The sequence below is a fragment of the Diorhabda sublineata genome, chromosome 3, assembly GCF_026230105.1.
Source record: "Diorhabda sublineata isolate icDioSubl1.1 chromosome 3, icDioSubl1.1, whole genome shotgun sequence".
Taxonomy (NCBI): Eukaryota; Metazoa; Arthropoda; class Insecta; order Coleoptera; family Chrysomelidae; genus Diorhabda; species Diorhabda sublineata.
In genome coordinates this window covers 369,600-396,644 of record NC_079476.1, presented here as the reverse complement: position 1 = coordinate 396,644, position 27,045 = coordinate 369,600, and the positions used below count along the sequence as shown (strand labels likewise).

The window sequence follows — 27,045 nt, the reverse complement described above, 5'->3', positions numbered from 1 at the left end:
TTTCTGTTCAATTAAAATAAACAAAAGAGATTTCTCATAAATGATGCGTTCGTCATTAAATATTTCTCGTTAAAAATACTTATGGGTTCCAATGTAACTCTCCTCGACACAAAAGGGAACATTTTTCTGAATAGCATCGCACAAAGCCACCCTATCAAATCGTACGTACGCCTTGCAGAGTATATATCTACGAACGTAGAGCAATTGCTGCTGCTAGTATCCCGACCCGTTGATTCCAGGACCGCCGAGTTTGGGATCCTGAGCCGATTACCGGGGTGGTAGGTGGTGGTTACCATGACAACCATTTCTAGGATACAGTCTCATCCAAAACGAAATGCAACTCAAAGTCCCTTCGTTTTTTAGTTGAAGTCACGTTTTTCAAATTGTATGGGGCTTTCAATTTCGACAAAGAATCTGTTGTAAATACAGACGTTACATTGAGAAAATTCGAATTTTCACCGTATTGATTCAAAATGAGCTTTTATTTTGAAAATTATACAAATATTTATAAAAAAACTACAAGAAGGTATCTTTAGAGAAGAATTTAATATCAATATGTTATTTATACACTTCAGAAGTGCTTTAGATTCAATAAAAAGAAAGAAAATAACAGAAAAACTAGAAAGACAAACAATTTCAAAAATGTTAATAGAAATAATACTAAAAAAGAATAAGATTTCAAGGTACGGCATCAGAAAAGACATACAGGGAGCTCCAAGGTCACCAAAGCTGTTCAATATTACGCTGGTTTATAGAATAAAAAAATTATAACAGAAAAAACACAGATAGTAGTTCAAACCAATTAAAAACTTACAAATACAATTTTGAAAATCGACCTTCTTTAACTATCTAGGAATAACGTTGGGACAAACAACTACAGATAGGATGAAGGAAAAAATACGAAAAGGCTATTAAGCTTATGGAAGAAACAAAAATCTATTACAAAAAAAACATAACTAAACAAAACAGAATAAAAATGTACAAGAGACTAATAAGACTAGTAATTATTTATGTGATGGAAACAACAGTAATCAACAAAAGAGAAGAAGAAGAACTTGAAAGAACCGAGATAAAGACGATGAGAACTATAACAGGTCCAAATATAATACAGGAGGGAAAAAGGAGAGCAGAGAGAAACGAAGGAATAGAGAAAGAGCTGAAGAAGGAAACAATACATGAAAGCACAAAGACTCAACTGGGCTGGGCAGATAATGAGAAAAATAAATAATATAATGAATACTATTTTGGAGAAGGAAAACAGGCAGACCAAGAAAGACTTGGAGAAACGAAATAGAAGAGGACATAAGGTCACTCAATATAGAGAACTGGAGGGAACCGAAGCCGAAAGGAATGAAAAATAATAACAAAAGCAGACAAGAACAACGATAAACTATAAAGAAAACGAAACTAGGAAACGAGGAGTAATCCACCTTTAAATAAAGGATTTTACAGCGCTAAAAGCGATAGCCTTAATCCAAAAGATTGAAAGGCTTGAAGATGATGATGTTATTTATATTTTAGCAAGTTTCTGAATCACCACTGTAATTATTTAAAGACGCCACGTTCCGTTTCATTTGTTTGGCAATTTGTAAATATGGAAAAATTTGATAAATGTAATCATACTTTTATTTAAAAGACCTTAGCCCAATCAACATAAGAGCTGAACTAGATTCTACTCTGGATGAGACTGTTCTTTCGGTTTAAACGAGGCACTACAACCAGCAACGCAATGATCGACCAAATGAGGTGACGACCACGAATAAATGAAGAAAATCCTAAACTAGCAGATATAGTAGGTATTTCAAAAAGTGCGGTACAACGCATATTATTAAAAATTAGGATATAAGAGAGCTTTGCGCGAGATGGGTGCCGCGTTTGTTATCAATGGAACCAAAACAGCGTAGTGAAGATGTTTTTCACAATCTAACGAAGTGACCAGCCTTCAGTTATTATATGAGATGAAATAGAATGGATTCTACCCTTTCAATTATCTGTGTCGATTCATTTCGAGCCATACAATGTGTGTATTTGATACTGTCTAAGGCAAAAATGACAAATGTTTATTTGAAGTTAGTAGAGCGGATCCACGAAAAATACTTTTAATTGAAAGAGACTTCAGCTTCAACGAGTCATCCCTAAAAGTACAGTTTGGAGAAATTTTTAATTATTCGATAGCGATAGGAAAAAAAAAAGGAAAAGACCATGGTTCACCAAAATGCATTGATTTCTTCCAAGAAGACTTTATGGAATGTGTAGGATCCTTCACGACGAGATGAATCGATATTTATATTGAAAAGTACTGCGACTAGTAATCTGAAAATTTTCTTGCATAGGTTTACCGAAATGCACGATTCAGCTAAAATAATTTTAGTTTTTTGAAAATTCCAGTTATAACGGAAGTAGACCCAACGGAATGCTAATTTTTGGAATCTACGCAAAATTTCAATATAACTTTATATGAGGCATCGTATGCCTATGGTCCACCATTTTTTAATTATTTTACATTTTCGAAATCGAAACACATCCACAAAAAAAATATATTTCCAAGTTTAAGTGAGTCAGGTCTAATATCTCTGGGATTTGAACAAATAACACTTACAGCTTTCATAATCTGTGAAAACCTTGACAAAAATATATATAGGGTGTTCAGAAAATGATATATATGATGATAACTTTTGCAACGCTTAAACGTCAAGCTGTTTCATTGTTTCTTTGTTGTCCAGACAACCGACAATAAAAAACCATGAAAATTTTAGTTTTTTCAAGTTTCTACAAAAATTTATTTGAGATATATGAATTTATGAACGAAGTCCCCTTAATTTAAAGCGTAGAATCCTATGGTAAAGAGAAAAATGTGGGTTGCCTTTAGAAAAAATTAAGTTTTCGAAGTTTTTAGATAGCGAAATTCGGCACCATTTTCTAAACACCCTATATAAATTTTTGTCAAGGTTTTCATAGATTTTGAAAGCTGTTATTTGTACAAATCTTAAACTTAGAAATATAATTTTTTAGTGGGGGGCTGCATTTGTCCAAAAACTTCGAAAATGTCAAATAATTAAAAAATGGTGGACTTTAAGCATACTATGCCTCATATAAAGCTATATTGAAATTTTGCGTAGATTCCAAAAATTTAATAAAAATCATAGCGTTTCGCTTAAAATAACGAAAAACCCATGCAATCGAAACACTAATCGCAGTACTTTCCCATATGTATATCGATTCAGCTCGTCGTGAAGGACCCTGTATGTACAACACAAGTACCAACTTGAATCTGACACAATAATCATTTTCCTCTTGCTTCTTCATCTCTATATATTCCTTCCAGCTCGTCATGATCATCCACTTTATAAATGTAATATATCCGTTTCTAGGAAGAATGAGGTTGAATTGAATTGTTGAAGAAAACTGACAGTGAAGTTAATTGTTCCACTACAATTTTATGGCATACTCTTACGTCGTTTGGGGTTTTTATTCAAAAGAATAAACAAAAGGCAATTATAGAGTCACAACACTTGCAAAGACTAGAATATCTCGAAAAAGTAAATCCAGCTAGATTGGTAAACTGAACGATAACCTACTTAGATGAAACTGGTACACAAGGTAGAGGATGGGTTGGCGGTTGAAAAAATTTCACCCGAAAAATCCGGGCAGAAAAGAATGTCTGTTTTAAGCAGCAGAGAATATTTCAGATTCCAACCAGGACTATTACTACGATAGAACCGCAGTAGTTTTCGAAGATTGGTTTGAAACTAAATTAATACCGAATGTACCATAATGCATACTACAATAATCGACAAAAAAATAAGATATCGGGTTCCAGTAATAGAGAAAATGAAATTTTTTTATCAAGTAATCTAATAATAGTTGCACAATCTTTCACCTCTCAAATACATCACGAACTTTGCTTCAAGCATTTCCCCTTACAATGTGACGTTTAAAATTCACGCTCAAAATACCCCAATAAAACATCAGTGATTGAATTTGACACCCCAGAGAACGTATATTAACCAGATGGGTAGTTTCCCATGAAAGCTCACACCAATTTCCGCGCTAACATTGCGGTTTCATTATTTTCTCTTGTCGCTCGGTTTATATTTTGATTTAAATTTAAATGTGTCGAACTTTTACAGTAACCTTCCGTTCTTCTTCTTTTTTTTTATATAGTGAGATGACTTTTCTCAAAATGCTTGGCTGTAGAGAAATGGGAAAGAATGTATCAGTATTTTCAAAAATATTATTGGGTTTACGACGAAGTAATTTCAGTTTTATATTATAAAATAAAACATTTTTTTCTTCGACACAGAATAGTTTTTAATCAATTATATATTTTCCACTTTGCACAATGACGTTTTTGCCATCTTTCTTTCAGCTTCACGATTCCGCGCTCGTAAAATTTCTCGTCCTTATCAGCAAAAAACTGAACCAGGTGCAATTGAAGGTTACGGTCATTTGTGAAAGTTTGACCAATCAAAGAATTCTGCGAAATAAATGTTGGCTAATTGCTTCATCCAATTCCAATAATTTTTGACAATAAACATCAGAATTGATCGTTTGGTTCTTTAGAAGCAGCTCAAAAAACACAACCACTTCATTCTATTGAATGTAAAATAATTAATAACAAGGAAGTTTTGACTTTTTAATCCAAATTTTTACACTAAGTGTACAGTATAATTTACGCATTATTGGCACGTAAAAACTTATGATCAAGTTATTCACAAAATTCATAAAAACTTGTCAAACAATCTATTTTATTCCACGTCTTTTGACATACGTCAAAAAAATGGAAACGTCGAGTTTGTAAATAATCGAACGAAACTTAATTTTACTTATACCTTCCAATCAAGTAAGATCAGGTGATCTAGGTGGTCACTCTATTGATCACCTTCCTTCAAACTGGTTATCCAGTAACCTACCATCATCAAGACCATAATATGGTGATGCGCCGTCGCATTGGAAGTAAATACAAATTCTTTTTGTTATTTGGATCCGGAAATGCCGGAATTATATCCAGAAGCACTACGATGTTCCAAATATCGCTCAGCAAATGAAATAAGAACCAAAAAATCTTCCCTTGGTGATCCCTTCTGGAATACTAATTTTTTAACGGTGCTAAGTGTATTTTTTCTGCATTCCAGTGGTCATTCAATGTACAACTTGAACAAAACGTTAGTTCATCTGAAGATTTTACACAATTATAAAGAAAATTTGGATTATTGTCAAAATGCCTTGTGATTTCACGAAATTTCAAACTTTTATTCAGATCAATTAACGATGATAAATTCAACTAGTATTTAGGTTGGCAGTTTATTTTATTACGTTGCTCACGATGTCCAAAAATTGTCAATATAAAATGTCACGTTATGTTTAATATGTTAAAAAGTAGTATTGTCGTTTATCGTGTGAAAATATGAAATTGAACTTTTTTTTTTATTTCGAGTAAAATTTATTGGTCTTTAACATTAAATGAGGCTAAATCGTTGGATTTCTGAGAACTTTTTTTTACCCAAGCAGGTCGCTAGCCCCACTTGGAACCCTCCTTCTTTACCCGGGCTTGGGACCGGCTATGAAACCACTGAGCTACTCAGTCCACCCATCGATATCACAGGCAGACCACCTATAAGGTGGTATGAAAGCTGGTCCTCAGCATCCCAACTACTCCTGGCAAACCCTTGATGAAAATACAGAACCTAGTCCTAACGTAAGAAGAAGAAGAAGAAGAACTATTCGGGACTTTACTTCAAATTCCACAAAAATAGAAACACAACATACTCTACCGTTTTTTTTTTCAAATTGAATTCTTTAAAATATTATGAAAGCTTGGAAATATACATTTTTTGATAACCTATATGAAAAACTTAGGAGGGTCTAACAAACTTTTATTTTATTTATTAACGCAATGGCACGCAATTTATGTGATAGATCAGATTTAGTTCGATAATGTATAGAAGAAAGTGATGATGACAGTTCATGAAGCCAATTTGGTGGTGACAGTGACGCCGAAACCGATTTTGTTATTGAATGATGAAATGAATGCTAGTTAACCTGAAGCAAAATAATAAAATGAAGACTGCAGCAATGAAAATAAGGAAAGGCAACGGAATAGGCATTTGTGTCCACCAAAGAGCCAGAACGCAGTGCTAGGGTTGCAGAAAGAAACCTTGTCATACATTTGCCTGGTCCTGAGAAAGCTGCTAGTGATGTTATGATACCTGAAAATGCTTTAAAGCTTCTTGACTACTTCCTAAAGACATAGTGCTTTTGGGATTGGATGGATACATATTTGTTGTTTTTAAAAACTTTACTACGAATCCCTGACAGACATTTTGTTGTAAGGAGAGTTCTATTATAGTCGAGTGAGAGTTGTCTTATAATTAAACCAATATCTTCCAAAATATCTCGGACTTTCAGTCTCTTATTTATCAGCACCATAGAGGTATTGCGAATTTTTACTATTGTTTCGTAGACAAAAATTCTGAGTACATAAAGTGCTTCTACGACCACTACAACTTGCTTACCATTGGAAGTGATAGTTCTGAGTTTTCATATTATTTATCCAGCTCGGGTCTTGATTTGAGCGATGGTATTCTCGATCATCGGGATCAGAAGAAATCAGTGGATTAGGGAAATAAATTGTCTTCAGCGATTGATTCCCCTAATTTTTCTGGTAAACAAATTCTGTTGTACCATTCAGAATTAACAGTTTTACGATGTTTTCTGGCCGATTTTGGACGACCTGTACGAAATCCATCCTGTACAGCATCGTACAATACAACCACGATTAAATTCCGAAAACCAGCGAAACTCGGTGTTGCTTCATCACCAACAGTCGAAGCGAGTTGATCTTCACGCTGCTGTTGGTTTAATCTAAGTAGGAAATCATCGCTCGAAAATGATTCGATCCCGTTTTTTGACCAAGATGACATATTTGACAGACTCAAGTACGTGCTGCCATATCTCTAGACTTAAGTAAAAATCCTTGTTTCAAATAGCTCAAAAGCTTCATAATTTTTTCGAATAATTATTTCGGATAAATAAAAATACAATAACGTAGGTATTATTTGATTAGTTCAATTGTGATGATTGACACAACGAACTTACGAGGTCAGAAAACAAATACGCGATGTAAGTTGCAAAGCCCCCAAGGTGCAGACGAAATGACACCGCTGATGTCCATAATTGGCTTCCTTACTACTGATACTCTCAGTTTTCCTATTACACCGAAAAAAAAACACGTGAAACATAGGGTGATTATTGATTGGTTATTTAGTTTTTCTCATTACAGTCATTCAATTGATCATATTACATTTTATATATTTACACTCTTGGTCAAAAATAACGCACCACCCCGATTTCTGAAAATATTTTTTTGTTTAATAAATTTAAATTAATATTGTTATTGTTTAACTTGTGTTTTCAATCATTTTGACGCAATAATAAGAAATGTTTAGTAATTTTGAGTAATTTTCAATGAGTAAAAAAATAAAAATAAAAACAGTGCATCACTTCTTGAGGTTTGTTCTCCCATTTCTCTAATGCCGCTACTCAAGCTCACTTAAATTTTGAGAAGATGGATTTCGACGACGAATGCGGCGTTTCAAAACGTCCCAGACATGCTCGATAGGATTCATATCTGGACTTCTTGGTGGCCAGTCCAGGGTATGCATTCCTACTTCGTTTAGGTAATTCAGAACATCTGCCTCAACGTGTGGTCCAGCAATATCATGCATTAAACGAAAATCATCATCAATAAATGAATGTCAGTTATGTTTTTTGTGACGTTAAGGGCGGCACTAGGAAGAAACACTTATTCTGTGCGGGCATCAAAACAAATTCCTCCCCAGAACATGATAGACCCTCCTTGGAACGGCTCCCTGGGAATGATACAACACTGCTCAAATCTTTCTCTTCGCCGTCTTCGAATCTGATTACTTCCATCTGGACCTCTTAGACTGATTCTTGTCTCATCAGTAAATAAAACTTGGCACCAATTTTGTAAATTCCAATCTAAATGTTGCTTTTCGAATCTTAGTCTAGCAAAGGTGCTTGGAGAAGTTTTCTGCTGTGTAGACCAGCATCCTGAAGCTGTAGTCTTATTGATTTATCGGAGATATTCACACTTCGGACTAGTCATTGACCGATTATTGAATTTAATTGCAAAAAACTCGAGGAGTTGAAACTGAAGGACGTCCTTGTCCAGGCCTCCTAGAATGTGAACAGGTCTCTCGAAATCTTTGCATCAATCTGCCAATGGTTGTGTGGTGTACGCCAAACAGATAACTTTGTCTTGGTTCAACAATAGAATGAAAGAAACATTAAAATATGTGTAAAATTAAAATTTTAAAAAACCACAAAACAGTTATTTGTTAATAAGAAATTTTGCTACATTTTATCGTTAACAATTAAGATACTTTTTGTGATAGAACAAAAAAAGAGACCCAAAATATTAAAATTTTCGGTTTTGATATTGAAATAAAGGGTGGTGCGTTATTTATGGCCACGAGTTTATTTACACTCGTTAAAAAAATAAATCAGCGATTTAAAATTTTGTCGCAAAGAATCAAAGTTATCTTCATTGATTATTAAATATCTTCGTCTTATTCATTGTATATTTCCGTTTAATTTCAGTCTTAAAATAATTTGGGATATAATTAACCAAATCTCTAATCACCGATATACCGGATCTGGCGGAAACTTGTAGGGTGTGTTAGTGCAATAGCCTCCCTTTCGTAAGTGCTATTGTGATAGTTAGATTGCATTTTCTTGTATAAAACACTTCTCGTGAAAAGGACTACTGATATATTTATTTAGAGGGGAAAATAGTTGTATACATTATTAGCGAAGCCAAAAATTTCGTTTCTTTATACACAATTCCCAATTGAAAAGAAGCTTATACCAGACACGATGAATTTCTTATACAATTTCCAGCTTTATCCTTATCACAAAGTTTATGTTATCATCAGTTTTCACCTCTCCGTGGTGTCGTGAGACCTTGCCGTTGGCGGAGAGGCTAATGGTGGGTTCACACGACACAGAATGCAATAAAATTCTATAGAATTTTTTCTGTGCAAACTAGATGGTACAGACAAATGTCGGTGCGATCCAAAAGTCGGAGAGACAGACATTCTATCCAAATGTTTGGGTAAAATTTTATTACTCCTACTCCATAGTCTGTACAGATATCTACACGAGCAAAAGTCTGTATCGTGTGGACCCACCATAAGTAATGGTGCCGGCTGAAGATTGATTCTCCTGGTAAGGTCACCCTTGGCGGAAAGGTCGAGAAACAGTTGTGAAACTAAGGACGATACAACAGAAGTACTCCCATTGGAGTTATGATTTATTGAAGGCTATTTTTATCGAACGAAATTTTTTTAAAATTCAACGTTGATTACCGGAAAAAGGATCAACTTTTCGAGGTAATCGCATAAAATCTTTTTTAAAGTACTTTTAAAAAGCTTCAAAATGAAAAATACTCTTTAGCATAAAAACTACGAAAGTTATGGGTGAAATTAAATTGATTCATATTTTTTTTTTTTTTAGAAAAAAATCTCAATTTTCCTCTTAGCAATAGTACCCAAATTGTAATGAAAATATAATCCAGTGAGAATTCACTTTATTTACGTTCTAATAATGATTTTTGGAAGTTTGAACGATTAAGAATACGTAATTTCGAAAAAAAATTATGTTTAAAGTCGAAAAATCATTTTTGAAATTTTTAAAAATTTCTTCTTTTTCTCAAAATTCCTGAAAAACTATCGGATATACTTAAAAATTGATAAACAACAAAAAGTTAGTATTTGTTTTAACAAATATTTTGCTTTTCTAAAAATTTTTGTAACTTCTAAAATAACTGAGATATAACCTTACACATCGTACCCTAACGTACGACTGATTCCATTTTCGAACCCTTTAAACGTTGCCCTTTAAAAAATATGAGGCTCAAGAAATTTGAAACGTTTATAAACTTATAGGTTGAAAAACTTCCTATAATTTCAAGTTTTTAGCAACTAATTTGCTAAAAAATTAACAGAAATTTGGCCAAAAAACTAAATACACTTTTTTTTAAATTTTGGAACAGGTAGATTTTGGAGTGAATATTGTAAATAATTTTGTCATAATAAATAATTTTGTCAAAAGGGATGATTTACAGAAGATAAATTTATAATATTTAAGTTAAAGAAGAAAAAAATTCAATTTGAAATAAATCAAAAAATTGTATACGTACGACCTTAAATATTTTTTTCGAAATAAGCAATGATTTATAAGGGATGAACATTTGGGATGTAAAATATTTTAGTTGAACACGAAATAATAAAATATGATTTTTTTCACTGAGGGGTAGTTTTCACCCCTAGTAGTAATAAGCACATATCGACATAGGGTAGATTCTGAAGGTAAAGGTAAGCCAAGCTTAATTCCAATTTTTTATGCAAATCCTCATTTTTCCCTTGGTAGCCTGGACTATTTCGTTTGTTTATATTCTAAAAACCGAATTATCGAGAAATTCTTTTTGGTATAAATAGACACGACGTAATCTTATGTCATCATCGTTTGTTTTGTTTTTATTTTATTCTGTTTAAATTGGTGCAATTACCAAAATCGATTTCGATGAACTCCGCTTTAAATATCCAAAGACTCGAATCGGATTGCAAAGCCTCATGGAATGATCACGCGCAGATGATCGAAACCGGGCCACATCTTGAAGTAATGAAGGTCTTACACAGACATTCGGGGCTCTGCCGAGGTGGACAAGAGATTTTTTTAGTTACTCGTGGGTCGCAATATGACAAATAAAAGAAGAAGAATTATTCATGCAGGATATACGTGTTATGAGAAACAGGGAAAACAAAAAAAGGAAGAGTGCTGAATATATTTTTGCTTAATATATTTTTAAACGTATAGAGATCGTAGAACTTTCATTCCAAAGCAGCTTTTTTCAATTTTAATCTCATTAAAGTCTTTCCTCATCAGATATAATAGTAAATGATGCAGAACCAACAGAAAAATTAGGCCGTTTATAATAAGTAAAAAAATAAGCATAAATAATATCAAAGAAAAAAAGATTATATATGAGGGAGGAATTTAATAGAAGAGGTTTCGATAATAGAACGATATCTTCCCTTTTAATGAAGATGATTAACGGTGATCTGAGGTTTTCTTGCGATTTGGAATTGACATAAATTGTGTGTGGCAAATTTTGACATGTAGACAAAACTGATACCTAGAATTCTCACGTTCAAACTATAAGAAGATCTAAGAAATATTTGTATTGATAATTTGAATGCTATCAAAAATCACTCAAACGTGTGACGAATCAAATCTACACCAAAAAGAACAAGATTTGAGTCTGTTGAAGCTGTGAAAGAAACAGCAGAACGCGTTTTTAATACAATGGCAGAAGAAGACGTCCTACATAGGCATAAAGCGATGTAGAGATTATAAAAAATATCATCAGTGTTATTTGAAAGGCACACCTCGTATATAAACAGCGACAGTAAAGTCCTAGTATGGACGATGTTGTTTGCAAATGTTTCACTATAAATACTGTTCAAATAAAACTGGATAAATTCGTAAATGGAGAAACTAGAAGTATATAACAGAAGAATAAAAAAGAAAATTAAGTATAATTAGATAAATCTAATCAGTGATCAAAGTGGTGAAAGAGTAAAAACCAACCTTAGAGTGACTAAAGGCGTTACACCACATCCTAAAATATGATGAAAGCAAAACCTAAATTTTTGGAAAGAGAATAATAAATAAAATAAGAGATAAGGGAAAGTTAAATAACAGATGAAAGAAAAAAAATTGTATGCATTGTATAACAGATGAAAAAGAAAAAAAAAAGATGAGAGAAGAAAATTGAAAAGACATTTGAAATTCTCGTTAATTAGACCGTTTCGTGATAAGTAAATTATCAAATCCTAAATAGAAACCAATCTGCGTGAGAAACATAAAAAGGGTAGCTGGCAATTAAATGAAATTTATAAACTCCATAACAAAAAAGGTTTTTCATAATCTATAAGCGACCCGTGGTACACCTGGAGTAGAATATCTCTAATTTTAAATCCAAATAACGCATTTATCAAACTCATCTGACGTATATTCGGTAATTTGCATCCCAATTTGTTTCCAGTAGCTGCAGCCCAAAAAAGTAAAAGAAAAAAACTCGCTCGACGAATCATCGAAATTAAATTCCCCAAATTTCAGTGGTGGAGTAGCTCAAACGCGTCGTAGCAAAAACCGTTTTTTGAAAAAATTCAAAAAACCGTAAGTTCTTTGAAGTTCTCAGAAAAGAAAAGAACATATCAAGAATTATAATTTTTCTTATGAAGAATTGTAATTTAGGGTCTTTAATTCTGAATTTTTTCTCAAATTTTTGACTAGTTTTTGGAACGCCTGAATATACCTACTAAGACATCTACTCGTTTAGAGAGTCAAACTGGTTTTTTTTTCTGTTTATATCCCAGATAAGATCTTCTATCCAGTTCCAGTTTCCTTGAAACGCTGCAAATTAAATTGGTGAAATTTTGTGTTAAAGTAACACTCGATCGATGTGACTTTCTCCAAATCATCAACGATTGATGAAAGTTGTGTTTAATTCGTTTAGAACATTTATGTCAAAGAGGACTAACCTCGTCTTGGACTAAAGTTATCGCAGAAACCATCGAAACTGTGAAAAACCATCCACGAGTAAACTTCGACGAAACCGTAAAAACTCTAGTGATTAAGTCTGAAGTCTAGGTCTATCCAAGCAGTGTTCTGACACGAAACCGTGTCGTAGAAATATCAGACCAAGTGAATTGTGATTCAAAAATTTGTTAACAAAAACGATTTCAAAATCATTACGCGTGAGTAATCGTGATTTCATTACTACGATCCTTAACTCAAAAAGCAGTCAATACTTTGGTGTTTGGTAGAGGAGTTGCTCCCTAATTTTCATAGAACAGTGACTGCTTGTGATCGATTGGCATTAAGACAATGCTACAAAAAACAAAAAAAAAGAAGCATTAAGATCTATGGCAGCCGTACATTTCTCGTTATTTAATGATTACCAAATGCTCCACATGTTATCTAAAATATCGAAGCTTTTTGTACTAATAATTCTTGAAATTTACGATTCGTGCTAAGTCAGACTCTGTCGTCGGTATTTATAAAAGACGAGAACACCTTTTATGTCTGTAAATTATCACTGGACCGGGCGGCACAGAGCGTTTAAGAAATTTTTTTAAAAATCCAACACCAGTAGCTGTTGTGGAATCAAAACCAAATAGTCTAATACCACATTTCGATGGTTTTACTTGCGTTTTTCAAAGGATTAGATCTGCTTTGTTGCCACACGATGGTGAACCTGAATTTAACGTATCCATATTAAAGTTTTAATGGGACGAGTGATTCAAATTTATAATTAATCCGTATTTTATTTATTGAAATCTTGATAGTAGAATTGATTTTCGTATCACCTACAATTTTCTCAAATAATATTCAAACCGTCCCTCCGGAAAATTAAGTCATGAATTTTTCCTTGGGGCCTTTGGTTTATTTTCAATTACCGCCCAGCAGATTAGCATATCATCAGGCGTGTGTCTATGTTTGTTCTTCTCACCCACTAACGCCGATCTAAATTTGCAGTTCCAACCCCCGGGTTATACGGCGGTTAAGGATTTAACAGCTACTTTATAAAATAAACATCACTACCTCGTGGTTTTTATTAAGTACTCTCCTTCGTATCGACTACAGATAACCGAAAAATATTCTCAAACATTCTCTAAATTTTGAGTCATAACATAACATACATCCAATTAATAAATCATTGCAGCAATGACTATACCATCAATTCTGAATGTATTTGCTTGATTAATGAACCATTAAAAACTTTTACAGTCGTTTACACAGATTATATCGATTTGATTTCAATTGGAAAATGATTGTGCATTTTTTGCATTGTAAAATATCGAGCCGTTAACTAATCGAGTCGCACTACATGTAGCTCAGAAGGAAAGGGCATATGGGAGAGAATAAACTGTTGAGGAGGTGGATAAGTTCAGTTCTTTGGAAACTAATTTCAGCTCTAAACAGGGGGGAACTCCCAATTCAAGGCATTGCCCACAAAAAGGATTTTACAGATTCAACGACGTCAGTGGTGGTGTTATTCAATAGAAAAGTCTAAAACTTTGGTTTTAGAAACGTTAAGACTGAAAAGATTAGAATCGCACCATGGTTTAAGGGTGGTTAGGTCACTAAATATGAAATATCGTGAGATCAGGGTTGCTTCAAGAGAAACTAGTATCGTCTGCAAATATTACCACTGATTTCTAGATAGACGATGTCGTTTATAAACAGAAGAAACAATATAGGACCTAGTACTGAACCTTGGGGTACTCCACATACTATTGGCTTGCAAGAAGACATCGTTGTATCAACCCTTACAAGCTGAGGAAAATTTGTTATAGAGTCATAGCTGTTTAGATTGGTAACTGGTCATTCAAATTCACATGGTCATCGAAGACGGAATCTCCAGTATATTGCTGGTGCTTGGAGGAGAACGAAACGGAAAACCAGGTCATCTTTGTGATACGAGCAAGGTTCAAATACATGGTCATGTCTTTAAACTTACCAATTTGATTGAATGTTCGACATTTGGTGATCATTAGTGAGATACGAAGGGTCTATCAGTACCAAGAGACACGAATTATTGTAACAAATTATTGAATGATCAATTTCATAGCTATGAATTAACTTCCAAATAAATACCTTGAGGGAAAGTAGCCGGTTCTAGATGATGTGTCAATCCAAATGGTCCCAATGTCGGCATAGTCATCCCAGCCAAACCCGAACTCAGACTGGGATGCGACGGGAAATGCCCGTGGGGTCCGGTGGGTGTTTTCAAATATCCTGTCATATTCATGTGACTGAATATACCACACGCCGCACCGTACCCGGCGGTTTCTTCAGGTATGAGAGTCGTTTTGATGCTGGAGATTTTCACTGAAACAAAAAAACTTCCCATCATTAATTAATTACGGTCGGTGTTTAAAGGAATAAAAAATTTATTGATTTTCAGCGACAACAAGAATTCTATTATATTTTCTCTGGTTGAAGTTTTTGATTTTTAACAGTGTGTTTTGTTTTGTTTCTTCAAGAAATTGATGAGTTTTGAATATTTGAAAACACTTTTAATCATCGAAAATGTAGACCTTAGATAAAGTAGAACTTTTCCAGATTCTAGATTTTTTTGCAAAATCAGCGAGCACCACGTTTTCCGTTGGGTTTTTCGCCTTTATCTGGTGACACCACTTCATGAAGAGCTCGTACTGTTTTAGTACCTTGCACGAGATTTATCCGGCAACGAATTAAGAACGGCCGCATTGCTTTCTTCGGTGAGATCAGGTGACGTGGATTCGAGTAATTTTTCATCGCTGATGTTTTCTTTTTCATCATCATTCATTGTTATTCATTAATTTAAAAACAAAACTTCGGATAAAATAAATAATTTCACAAAATTTAAGGTTATGCAAAATCATCGAACTGAAACTGTCAACTGTCAAAATTAAAATTGTCTACTCCAGAGCGTTCCGAAAGTGTTTTGCATTACGGAACTGTCACTTTCATTACATGGAACACTCAAAACGCAACTTTCGGTATTTAAATGAATACAGAACGAACAACTTTTAAATGGCGTCGTCTAAAAATAATAAATTGACCTATAGGTATCTAAATTCTCTATTTATTTGGAATTATACCAGGTGCAAATTAGGTGTAAACTATATGATGGAGCTGAAGACATAATGATAATTCCACACACACCTCTTACTGAAGAATTTGTATAATTTTTGCAAATTGAAGTTAAACTAAACATGAACGGTCAACTGTGTTTATTAATTGTATTAAAGTGTTTTGTTTGTTTTTATACTGAATACTCTTGGTTTAACTTCCTTTATTATTTTTTATACATTGTAATACGGGAGTTGCTACTTTTCTTTTGTACCCAAAATATTCCCCACTGAAATCATTACACTGTTGCATGCATTTGAACTAATTCTCTAAGCAAGCTCCTCATTTCGATTGAGATACTTCCCAACAAGCTTAACAAGAACTGTATGACTCAAAAATTCGATGTTTTGATGGATTAAAAACGTTTTTGTTCGAACTGATGTGTAAGAACGCTCGCATTGTCGTGATGAAGAATGATTCGTCTTCTGAGAATGATTTTCCTGATTTTTTCGAATAAGTTTGACAAACAAATGCTGGTATACCATTTAAAATTGACCTCTAATGGAACAACGGCGAATATGTCCTGTTATTCCGAAAAAACAAGCGAACATTCGCTACGAACAACTTTTATTAGATTTGGCTCATCTTGAAAGACCCCTTTGGACTAATCAATATGTGTTGGCTTTTTTTGAGCGATTGAGAAATTATGCGTTATCCCAGATCTTTCGACAGCCAAAGTTTACGCAATATTGAATATATGCGATTGAAAATAATACCTCAATCTGTTGGTATGCTACATGAAATATCAGTTTACGCACATCATCGATATTTTTTGGCCAAGTTCACGAAATTCATCCTGTAGAGGATAGCGATTACGATCAATTTGGAAAACCAGCCAAACACGGTGGTTCTAGATGGTGCTTCATCACCAAAAGCTGAAGTTAGTTGCCATATCAATCTTCTGTTTATCAAAAATGTAGTTAAAAAGTGGAATGTGATAAATAATTTATATTTTTAATGTTTAACTATGTTTTCTATGTATATTTTCGAAGATATATGTATATTAAAGCTCTTAACGGGAAAAATATAATCCTTCAGTATGTTACCGAAGTATTAGGTGCAAACTACAGGTACTTTCCAATGTACAAAACGTACCAAGAATAGGTAACCAAGCGGAAATACGAACTAGCGTTAAAATGCAAATAAACATTTAGAAATACAAGATAATGTTATCTTTTAGTTTAAGTTTACAGGTAGAAACCTTTAAAATTATAAAGAAGACAACAACAACAAAAAAAAGGTTTACCTTTTTGTGGAAATTTGGTAGAAATTACCTGATTTGTTTTGGCATACAACACACTTACCTACAAAAGATATAGAATTTCATACTTGGAATTTTACAAGTAAATTGAGGCTCAGATTCACATCACATTAGAGAGAAACCAAAAAATTTTAGGACTGATTATCCATACCTCAGAAATAAAGGTAACTACTTCTATATACAAATCGAATATTAAGTCATTCAAAGGGGTAAATTGAGTACGTAGTTTCGATTGCGGAGTTTCGGTAGGTTTTTGGGGGCTTTAACATCCCTCAAATTATTCTACTGAAAAAAGATAATCTTGAAAATACACATGTAGGTTTCCAGTTTTTAATATCTTTTACCCAAGATCACAATATGCGTTGCCCAGCGTTGGGGCAAAACTATGTTAACATAATATACCTTCGACCCCATTCGACACTTCGGATGTTACCTTTTATGTAACCATTCAAATCCTTTTACATGCAAGAGATCGCAAACTGGGAGAACTTTTTAGATAAGCCTACATAAGAGCGGCCCCCATGGATACAGATATAAACAAAACGCTATAAACGAGTTCAAAGAATATGATTTTGTGGAAGCAATTAATGAAGAAAGAGTTGAAATAGTGGATGAAGATAGAGTAGAGGTAGATCAAATAGATAACAACTATCTAAAAGGAAGAACCCTTCACAGACAAGTTGACCCTCCAAGACCTCTGGAAACTTAGTTACTGTTCCAACTGGTACTAAAGTTATTATTAAAAAAAGAGTTCAAGGAGTGGAGAAGCTGCTATTATAACTAGCACCCCATACAAAGGGAAGTAGAGGCCAAAATAGAAAAAAGGAATCCACGTCATGGTTCAAAACCAAATTAGCAGAATTAAATCTACCCAAAAGAAAAAACAAACAGATCTAAATTGGTATCCCGAAGCTCTTCTTTGTTGAAATGTCAATCAGAATGTTTTTATGTTCTATGATCGTTGTCATAGTCTCTATGGTTAGGATAAGGTTAACTTTTACTTTTTTCGTTTGTCTATGATTAGCATAACATGTATGTAAGTTAAATTTTATACTCAGTAGGTACTGCAGAAGCAGAACTAATATCATTATGTGAAGCTACTATGGAAGTTTGTTGAATTGCAAAAATATTAGACGATTTAGAAATTACTGTTCGTTCAATTAAAATGTTTGAAGATAACCAGAACACAATAAGTGCTGTTAAAAATACTGTTGATAAAAGGTTGAAACATATTTCTGTTAAGTATAACTTTGTCAAAAAAAATTGAAGATAAATTCATTGATGTACAATATATTAATAATAAAGATCAGTTAGCTGATATATTTACAAAACTTGTTGATAAATATGTACTCAAGACATTAAGACATTAGTTTCAAAGTTAGGATTAGTAATACAAAAAGCTTCGATAGAGGGAGGCTGTTGAAATGCCAATCAGAATCTTTTTATGTTCTATGATCGTTGTCATAATCTCTATGGTTGGAATAAGGTTAACTTTCACTTTTTTCGTTTGTCTATGATTAGCACTACTTGTATGTAAGTTGCTCTTCAAATTTTGTACAATTAAGTAATAAAGTATGATATAATAAAAACTGAAATAATTAAACATCTCAACATTCTTCAGAATCGACTCCTGAAATCTAACCTAACCCTAAAACCAGGTAGAAAACTTTGAGGAAGATGCCGTTTGTATTTTTTGATTGTATTTGATCCTTCGATTTCCATTTCCAATGATTTGTTTTATGTTCTTTCTAATATGATAATTTTTTGTTTGGAAAGGGACGAAACCTTTTGCTAGATATAAATATTTCTCATATGGGGTAGTGTAGTTTTTTTTAACTCTGCCTTTTTAAAAAATACAATCAAATGCTTCATAGTACATCCAAAGGAATACTAAATATGGAAATAGTATTTGAAACTACTTCCGTTTTATATTATCCTGTTTTGAAAAAAATTTACCCCGTATTAGGAGACTTTTCTCTAATTTTAGACGAAATGGCTAACAACAATTATTAGTACTATATAGAATTGAGTTACTTTTTTGTAATCTAGAATAATTTTTATGTTAATAACTTTGTGAATCTTGAAAAATATTTACCACAATTAGAAATTAAAAAATTGGAAGTTAATATGACATATTCGTGAATGAACAGATGATTTCTAATTTGTTTTATTTGCAAAACGATTAGTGCTCAAGTTAATTATTAGTTATCATAATTCTAAAGTTACTCAATTTAAAAGTAATGATTATTAATTATAAACATTCGGGAATCTATTATTCGACTTATAAATCGCGTTTTCGAATTTAAAATAACTAAGGGATGTGAATATAATTACAATAAAAGTTAGTATCCCTACTTTTTACTAGCATCACTAAATAATCAATAGAAATCAAGTTCTGTTAGATTTTGGTGGAAAAATTTTGATACACGGCAAAAAATTTATATGTAAATTAGAGAATTGAGAGAATTATATACCAAACACTTTCTTAACCATATTTTTTAACTTACCGTGTTAGAAAAACAACCCCCTTAACGATCCTCGAATTGACACTGTTGACAATCACAGTTATATCACTAATTACTTCAAAAGAAGTAACAAATCGTACGGAACCGAAAATCGTAAAAAATCGAACTATTGATACTAGACAACTCGATCACCCTGAGTGGATTCAGAAACTGAGAACTTTCTATTGTAGGTATAAATTTAAAAGTTGCTAGAGGGATCATCCCTCGATAGATTTGTTGGTAGTGGGGTCGGGTGGAGGGTGGTACAATTGGCAATTAGTTTGAATTACCTGGGCGTGATACTATGCAGTTTCTAGCTTCGTTTTTTCTAGCCATATTATGTCGAGGATTTTTACTTGGATACATTATTGGACTGGCCCTATATCTTATCCTATATTTTATTTAGTGCAGATTTTTGTACTTTAAGCTCAAAACTCGATTAGGAATTTATTGACTATTGTCGAATGATTGTCAAACCAGAGTTTATTCAGCACTTATATTAATCTGGAGCCGCTTGAAAAAAAAAAATATAAAACTATTAACGATGCCAATATAAAATAGAAAGCCGATATTATGTATCTCTGAACTATAATTTAAACGAAGGAAGATAGTAATTTTCTTATTAATTACGACATAGAAATGACGGTAGTTGTTTGTATAAACAAAAAAACAATCAACACAATGGACTGATAAGAGAAAACTGGCTCCAAATAAACCAGAGACCGTTCCATCAGCAGGTAAGGTTATGGCGACGGTTTTTTGTGATGCTCGTGGAATAATTTTCATTGACTATATGGAAAAAGGAACAACTATCAACGGCGAGTATTATGCGAACTTCGTTTGAGCGATGAAATCGAGCAAAAACGGCCACTTTTGGCTAAGAAGAAAATGTTGTTTCATCAAGACACTACACCAGCTCAACATCCGTAACTGCAAACGTCAAAATTAATTAATATAAGTTTGAATTGCTACCTGTCGCATCCTAATCGCCAGATTTAGTTCCATCGTATTATTTTCTATTCCCAGACTTAATAAAATCGCTCGGTGGTCAAACATTTCCCAACAATTAAGAGGTGATGTCGGCAGTTGTTGGCCTTTTTTGAGTAGCAAACCATAGCTTGGTTATCGAAACTGCAATTATCATTGTTGGTGTAGTAGTTGTGTAAACAGTGTACTCAATATTTGTTTTTCAGTTTTATAAGATTTGTTTGACAAAAGATGCGTTTCCAATGGCAAGTTTTTTTCACCTATAAACCTATCAGACATAAAAGAAATTAAATGTTGGACGTACTCTACTAGCACAGCATCCCGTTGTTCACGATGAGCAATTGGAAGCTGATTGAAGTCATTGTTAGAATGATCACTATGTCTAACAGGCATTCCAAAATCATGCCTTACATATTTCATGAAATTAACATCGGAAGATCGTGCAGATTAAAACGTGAATCTAGCATTCTGTATTAATTCTAGCAAAATTTAAGCAGTTCAATTGTGCTCAACTTCAATTACAGTCCTTGTTCGATACCTGCTCGCCCTTCGTAATTACAAGGTTCCTGAAAACGACAGAATTGGAAGTTATAATGACGGACTTCACTATTTCAAGTCAATAATCTTTATAATATATTTAATATATATAAATAATATTTATTGCAATCTTCGCCTTGATTCCCTCCGATTTGTTTCTGTACCTAAATCTGAAAAAATGGTTAAGTGGATAGAAATTTCAAACTAATAAAGAGGTGATGGCAAAGATAAACGCGTATTTTTCGAAACTTGAATTTCCTAAAGAAAAAATTGGATCGTCATTAGATTAAGTGTGTGGATAAAATATTTTTTTAACAGATATCCTCGATTCGTCGATTCGACCCTGTTCTCAAATTTCTACCTGTACCTATACGAATTTCTACCTACTTTTCTATTTACAGGACAATAATTGAAAGTTTCGTTGGCCGACTACGGTATCATACTTGAAAATCTGGATTGAGTTGCAGTTGAGTTTTTAATCCTCGATTCTGCATTACATTAATACGGATTAAGATAGAATCCAACGGAATAATTACAAGATTAACTTTATAATATGTAAACAACAACTTATAGTGAAATATGTTTAGCTCTAATTTGATTAATTCGATAGGTATATTTATAGAAAAAGTCCTTTGCGAAACGATCAAAATGAAAGTGGTGATAAAAATTAGGATTATATATTTGCAAACTGGTGTCCATCTGTATTTTTTTTTATTATGATATTATTAAAAATACTTTTAGACTTTCTTTTATAGGATAATTTGGCAATTTCGTAATAGCCACATTCGAAAAGGTTGGTCTCAAAAGAGTTTCAGGGAAAAAAATTATGATTTTGCGAAACAAATGGAAATTATTTACACAATTTTAGGTGCATCACTAGAAGGAGTATTTGAAAATATGAAAATAAAATCAAAAAAATAATTAAGTGGCACTTTATATAGGATAATCGAATTCTTGTACACATTCTGCACCCATTCCATTTTACAAGTTTTAGTACAGCTCTTTGAATAAGAGATCGGAGAGTTGTATATGGTTAAGGAAATCTCAAATAATAACTGATACTTCTAAAGTGTACTGAAAAGAGAAAAACTAAGGAGATGGTTAATGAGGTGTAAATGCATGCACCTTACTTCTAATACAACTCCGGCCAACAACAAAATTGCCTCTAAAACTCCCCGAAAAGCCGATTTCCACATATTTATTACCCACGCGTGCCAAAGCCCCAAAACTCGCCAAAAGGTCCCCTATAATTACAAGATCCAGGCGACTAGCTCCCCAGTTAGCTCAAAACCAGCAGTGAGTGTGTAGTATATTATTATCTATTTTAATCATTTTATATCTTTTTTGTTTCAGCTTTTCATTTTCTCGGTATAATTTCAAGGAGTAGGTAGATTGAGGCCTTGGAATCAACCGAGAAATACGAGTGATTCGTTGGTTGACGAGGGCAGATTAAGGCCTTGGAATCAACCGAAAAATACGAGTGATTCGTTGGTTGACGAGGGCAGATTAAGGCCTTGGAATCAACCGAAAAATACGAGTGATTCGTTGGTTGACGAGGGCAGATTAAGGCCTTGGAATCAACCGAAAAATACGAGTGATTCGTTGGTTGACGAGGGCAGATTAAGGCCTTGGAATCAACCGAAAAATACGAGTCATTCGTTGGGTGTAGTGGGCAGATTGAGGCCTTGAAATCCACCAAGAAATACGAGTGATTCGTTGAGTGGAGGGGGCATATTGAGGCCTTGGAATCAACTGAAAAATACGAGTCATTCGTTGGGTGTAGTGGGAAGATTGTGTCTACACCCCTCTTCCAGCGAGGATCAACCCGCGAACCTAGTTCTTACCATAACAAGGTAGTGATTCCTATTTTTTGCTATCGGTTTCCAATCCTGAATTCCTCTCTTTCTCTCTCTTAGGTCTTCCATAACCTCTGCGTACCATATTTTCCTTAGTCTTCCTATTTGACCAGACAATCTATTTTTTCGGTTCTAATAATTCTGTTTAGCTCTGCTTCTCCAATTAGATTGTTTTGTTTAGATGTAGCTTCATTTTTCTGGAGTTTATTATCGCATCCAGCGCTCCTCGCTTCCAGATTTTCTCCCTCGTCATCGTCGTCTTTGATAAACACACCAAGATATACAAAACTTTGACCTTTTATTCTAAGCACATTGCGTTTTCTTCGTTTAGTTGTTTTCACAAACTTTTCATAGCTTTTTACCTTTGCGGTGTTGTCATTATCGATTTATCTTCGTTGACTGGTAGATCCACTGTCTTTGCCCTTTCTATGCAGGCTCTGCAGATTTTCTTAAGCTCGTTAATAACAAGAATAATAACTAAGGTACTCCAGTGCACTACACCTGGAAGCGTATGAATGAGAAAACGAAAATCTCTCTCAAAAGGAACCATTTCACATTCTAGACTTTTTGAAATGAGAGGGATTGATGAATCAGCTGTAAAGAGTGGAAAAGAAATGGGGACGCAATGTATACGAAACCCCAAATCCATACATACCCAAAAAAAGCCTTACAATATCATAATTTTTTTATAATTCAACTAATCTAGCATTTATTTAAGCTCCAGATGTGATTACTGGTTGTACATGAGCGAAATGATGGTGATGGACTTTCTATAAACCGGTTTGTAATACAAAGTGTGTGCAGATTTTTGAAAAGTCTGATTTTTCCCCAAATTACTAAACGGGAGTGAGAAAATTAATGATGATGAAGATAATTCGATTGCTAAGGTTGATTTTATGTAAGAGAAACTGGAATCTTTTATTGAAATTTTGTTAATAATATCTGAGGTTTGTCTATTATTCATGGCATTAACAAATTTTTTGAATGAATTGAATTTTACAAAGAAATTTCTGTGACTTATTCAAGTGGTGAAATTTTTAGGACATTATTTTACAGACATTTCGTAAAACATCTTTGTCAACAAATTAGTACGTTCTACAGCACCTATTGAGAACGATTGGTACTTTCTAAATTATTCTTAGAACATTCAGCTGTCTAAAGAGTTCTGCGAAACCACGCTTACAGTACCGATGTTACCAGGTATGAATAGGATTATCGTCGAAAAGTTTTATTACTTTCCATACCTAAGTTATATGTACAAAAACATCCATTAGAATTTTTAAAAACATCGTAAATCAATTTGAATAGAATTGGTAGGTAAACCGACCCCCCGGCAAGAATATTAACAATTTTTTATAAAAAAGTGATAACGGTTGCTATTCTATATTGAGCTTAGCTCATTTGTTCAAAATCAATCTTCCGAGGGCTCTTCCTGAGAAGACACGCTTATTTTTCGAAACTAATAGCAAATAAATACAGAATTTAATAGGCTTAAAATGTAATCTTGGGTTTTTTTTATTCAATATTTACTGCCAATTCTCTCTAATAAATCCAAATCGTTAATTTACAAAAAATGAATATGTATTTATTTTTTTAACATAGAATTTAATAATAACAATAACCAACCTGGTTAGTTAGCGTTTTCTCTCCTTGATGATAGTAGCTTTAGCTACAAAGAATAATCGCTCACTCGTACCGAAGTTACCACGATAGGCAAAAGATTGTATCTAAATTATGAACCCCCTCATGTTATTCCACATCTCCAACGTATTTTCGTTTATAAGCGTACCAGTAGATGACATATAATTGTGTGTCAATATTTTATGGTATAAGTCACTTTTATTATGAGAATACTCATTTGTATTGCAGAAAGAACGAGACCTCACCAGAAGTATCTGGTCCAAGAAAGAAAACACAAACATTTTGGAATGAAATATATTTATTTTTCAACGTAATCTCGTTTTAGCTTTTCCCAGCGATGTTCAATAAGTTCCATACCCTTTTTATAATAAGAATAGTCAAGTTCCTCGAAATAGCCATTAACCACCGACATCACATCTTAATTATTAGAAAATATTTAACCACCGAGCCATTTTTTCAACTCTGGTAACAGAAAATAATCTAAATCTGGCTAATAGGGTGCATGAGGTAGCAATTCAAACTTTAATTTATTGATTTTGGCAATTTGAATTACAGATGTTGAGCTGTTGCATTGTCTTGATGAAACAGCACTTTCTTTCTAGCCAAATGCGGCCGTTTTTGCTTGATTTCTTCACTCAAACGATGCATAATACTCGCTGTTGCTAGTTTTTTCTTTTTTAAGACAGTTAATGAACATTATCCCAAACGCATCCCAAAAAACCGACGCCAAAACATTGCCTGCAAATGAAACGGTATTTGTCTTCTTTGGAGCTAGTTCTTCCTTTTCAGTCCATTGTTTTGATGGTTCTTTTGTTTCTGGTTTGAAGTGATGGATTCACGCTTCATCCATTGTTATGAAACGTCGCCAAACACTCGATGGAAACATCTTCACGTTGCTGTTTTTGTTCCATTGTGACCAAACTCGGCACCCAACTTGCGCACAGCTTTCTCGTGTCCAAATTTTTCATTATTATGCGATGTACGTCACCTTTTGAAAAACTCACTATGTTTGCTAGCTCTCGCAATTTCAGTTAGCACCCTCGACTGTGCGGCCAAAGGAACTGAAAGAAAGAGGAACTGAGTTTTAATTATTCATTTATTTATTTATTTACTCTATATTTATTCTATTTAAACATCATTTTATATCTTCATTATCTTCATCTTTATCAGTCTTTTATATATACAGTTTTTTTTCTTTAGTATTTATTTATTTTAGTTCATTTAGGTTGGTTCTAACCAACGGTTTCATCCATCCAGTACCGCTTTGTGAATTTTCTTTAACATTTCTGAAATCGTCACCTTATTTGGTCGACCAGTGCGTTCGCAGGTCCTACCACCCCGTTCAAAATCTTCTACCCAATATTTTACTGTTGATAACGTAGAAGAAATCTCACCCAAAGTAAAATCTAGTTCAGCTTCTATATTGTTTGGGCTGAGGCTTTTCAAATAAAAGTATGGTATCATCTAACGATGACCAATGTTTTCCATGTTTACAAATTCACTGAAAACGTTCACCAAACAAACAAATATTTAACAACGTGGCGTCTTCAAACTTGAAACTATGCTGTTTAGATTGTGGTAGTTTTCAAACAATTACAGCCATCTATAGGTCACTTCAGGTACTTTTGGAACCATCATCGTATCTAGAAAAATCTGACTAATAAAGATATACGTTTGTGTGTGTAGTTTACATCGTTGATAGAATCGTTTATGAAAAACGATGTTTTAGGTTTCGATTTCAAGGATAAAAAATCGATGTTTATTAACGATATATCAATGTTTGGATAATATCGATTTAGTAATTAACAAAGATGAAATTCGAGCTTTTGAATGCTCGTTTTCGATTGTGGTAATTTGAATATGATACGAAAACGAATTTCAATCAATCAAAGTCGTGCTAAACTTTTCAGAAGTGCAAAAAACTTTTTGAGATTTTTGTTTTAATTTTCTAGAGGTGCATCTTCCGATTCTGTATAAAATGACATTCAAAAAGGCATTTTTTTTGAACCTGGTGCTAGAACTTAAGCGATGATATTGTACCTAGAAGTGAATTATTGAAAGAATCGATTTTTCATAATGATGAAATTCATTACCTTTCAATTTAGGTGAATGTCTTGTCAAAAACACAATCAAAATCCAATAAACAATCCAAAATCCGACTGAATTGTATATGTAAGAAAGTTGAAAAGTAATCGTCCCATAAGCAGGATAATCATAGAAAATCCTAACGGTTCACTCGGGGGGTTTGTAATTAGTTTTAAAAGCCTCAACACTTTAGGAGTGACAATCTAAATTGCATCGAGGCACAGTTTTGGTATACACACGCGTCAACTTTTATAATATTATTTCCTTCATCCTGATTATCCCGGATTATTATACTTAAAGTAGTTTATTAGTCCAACAAATCAGGTAACTTCGTAACAATGATTATAATTTCGAATATAGTTTGATTTTCTGATATTCATCTATCTCAAACATAATAGAATTT

The 27,045-nt window shown here is 33.4% G+C and overlaps 1 protein-coding gene across 2 annotated transcripts in view; it reads right to left on the bottom strand.

The window, feature by feature from the left end:
• The window catches only part of LOC130441449 (homeobox protein OTX2-like), a 114,285-nt gene that overhangs the window by 17,540 nt on the left and 69,700 nt on the right, over window positions 1-27,045 (bottom strand). The window contains exon 2 of one of the 2 annotated variants that reach the window (XM_056775142.1): window positions 14,752-14,985. In XM_056775142.1, coding sequence (XP_056631120.1) covers window positions 14,752-14,905 — 154 coding nt within the window. In that variant the 5' untranslated portion in view covers window positions 14,906-14,985. Of the gene's footprint in view, window positions 1-14,751; window positions 14,986-27,045 lie in introns of those variants that run through there. The other variant, XM_056775143.1, reaches the window with a different exon arrangement.